General features: G+C 34.0%; 1 protein-coding gene across 1 annotated transcript; it reads right to left on the bottom strand.

Moving 5' to 3' along the window:
* Nucleotides 1–310: 310 nt before the first annotated feature.
* Nucleotides 311–1,075, bottom strand: LOC111381820 (pectinesterase inhibitor 4-like). The gene has a single exon (XM_023005654.1). The coding sequence runs from the start codon at nucleotides 1,003–1,005 to the stop codon at nucleotides 415–417; it is 591 nt and encodes a 196-aa protein (XP_022861422.1). The 5' UTR covers nucleotides 1,006–1,075; the 3' UTR covers nucleotides 311–414.
* Nucleotides 1,076–2,172: the final 1,097 nt, after the last annotated feature.

Raw genomic sequence — 2,172 nt, 5'->3', positions numbered from 1 at the left:
TACTAACCCTAACCCTTTCAACAATTAGGGTTTTACTTCTACTAATGGAGTTTGAAGGCGAATAAATAGCAGCACTTGGTTCCCCTTGGCACTTAAAGAAAGTCAGATTAGATTATACTTCTTTTTTTCTAAAACAATATCAAAGAAGAAAAAAGAATTCAAACTTCTTATTTATTATTATAATATGCAAAATCCCTCTTGTAAAATAAAAAAAAATATTTTTACTACCCAAATCACAATTCAAATGGAAAAAGTATTGTATATAGAGATATAGCACAACGCGCAGAAATGATAGATTTCAAGTATCGAATTAATTCCTAATTTGTGGATTCCAATTTCCATCAAGCTAGTCACAAGAGAAAAATATGTATTATAAGAATGATAATGATATAGATGAAGATGATTCATTATTATTTAATGAAGGTGGTTGATTAGGGATAAAGCATTGCTAGTAAGTTTTTGCACTCCAGTGATACTGCTTCTGATCTTCTTCTTCACAATGGGATTCACTTTCCCGCCCGAAAATCCGTCCATGCACGAATCTATGTCCGTTATGGCTGCACTAGCCCATGTCTTGGCATTATCCCATTGTAATTCCTTGTCGGGATCATTGAGATGTCCGATGGCATTGAGCGTCAGCTTAAGTTCATAAACCGTGTCTTTCATGTCTTCGATGCAGTCCTTGATGGCTTTCGCCTCGTAACGCGCAAGCCCATTTTGCTTTGCTATCTTCGACACGGCGGCCGAGGCATTGCTGGCTGCCAGTATGGCCTCCGTGAGGGCGGCATTGCAGAGCTTCAATGGTTTGGTACCCACCTTGGGAGCGTATGGGATGAGGGTCTTGACGCATAGTGGTGGATATGTGGCGTTGGTGCATGATTTGGTGATGAAAGTTTTAGAAGCTTTTAAAGGTGAGGCACTCTGTGCCAAAGAGATAAACAGAAGAATTGTGAGGACACTGAAAATTTGCTTAATAGATAACTTGTTGCTTGCAAATACTTCCATCTCTCTCTGTTTCTATCTCTTCCTCTACTTCTATGAAGGAAACTTGTAAATTTGTGTTGAAATTCGGGATGGAAGAATTTATAAGGCAGATTCATTGGTGCTTTACACAGAATATTTAGGGTGGATTAAAGTATAAAGGGCGTATTCGAAGGCACATGCAGATGAGTGTGCGAATGTATGATAATGAACACATTTTGCTGCTAAATTCTGTTGCAATCACATGCTGTCTATGTAAGTTGTAGGTCAATCCAGCGAAGGGTCCATTAATTCTAAATTTTTTAATTATGTCACTTATTAATTGTCAATCTTTGCTCATTATCGCTAACTTTTTCTTCGATGTATTCCTATTATCAATCTTTCGTTAATTAGCACATTTCTTCTCTAATGATGGTTTTTTGTCCAAAAGTCTATACAGAAAAAGTTTGACATAATTTTTACAAAAGAACACTTGGCAATTTTTCATTGAATTATTCAAGTCCGTTGAGAGGATCGATGACACTTATTTTCCATTTATATTAAAAAAAAAAAAGATAATTGAAAAATTGTGACAAAGTATTTTTTCCTCAATTCAAACTACGCATACAGAATTGTTAAAATAAATCATCTTCATGAACTAGATGTATAGATTAAAGGTTGAAGTTAAGCCACGAAAAAAATTATAGCGATAATTATTATAATGAGCAATTATTGACGACCTTAAGCGTAATTAAAATCTAGTCTAACAAATAAAATTATAGTCTAAAACAATTAGCTATGAATTTAATCCTCATCAACACTCAATTGAGATTTTACGTTTTAATTTTATTTCAAGCATATATCTAAACTTTACATAAGGAAAAAAAAAAAAATATTTACTAGCTTAAATATTTAAATAAACTGAAATGACCTGCTAACACACCTTTCATTAAAAATTAGGGTGCTACCGTAGTCATATGCGGCCTATGAACATAAAACATCATGTAAACGTCAAATCTCTATTTGATAAATGTTTAGTTAAAAAGGTCAAACTCCCTAAGCACATGCAAACGTGTAGCCAACATTGTGCGCATGAAATGCTGCTGAATGAAAGGCGATGTTCATGGAAAGAATTTAATGGAGTGAAAGGCCGTAAAAGGGGAAAAAATAAAAATAAATTAAAAAGAGACATAGTTATGATCTTATATTTTG

Source organism: Olea europaea, unplaced genomic scaffold, assembly GCF_002742605.1.
Source record: "Olea europaea var. sylvestris unplaced genomic scaffold, O_europaea_v1 scaffold2381, whole genome shotgun sequence".
In the NCBI taxonomy this organism is placed as follows: domain Eukaryota; kingdom Viridiplantae; phylum Streptophyta; class Magnoliopsida; order Lamiales; family Oleaceae; genus Olea; species Olea europaea.
Note: the sequence above shows the minus strand (reverse complement) of the source record. Positions and strands in the feature narration are given on the sequence as shown.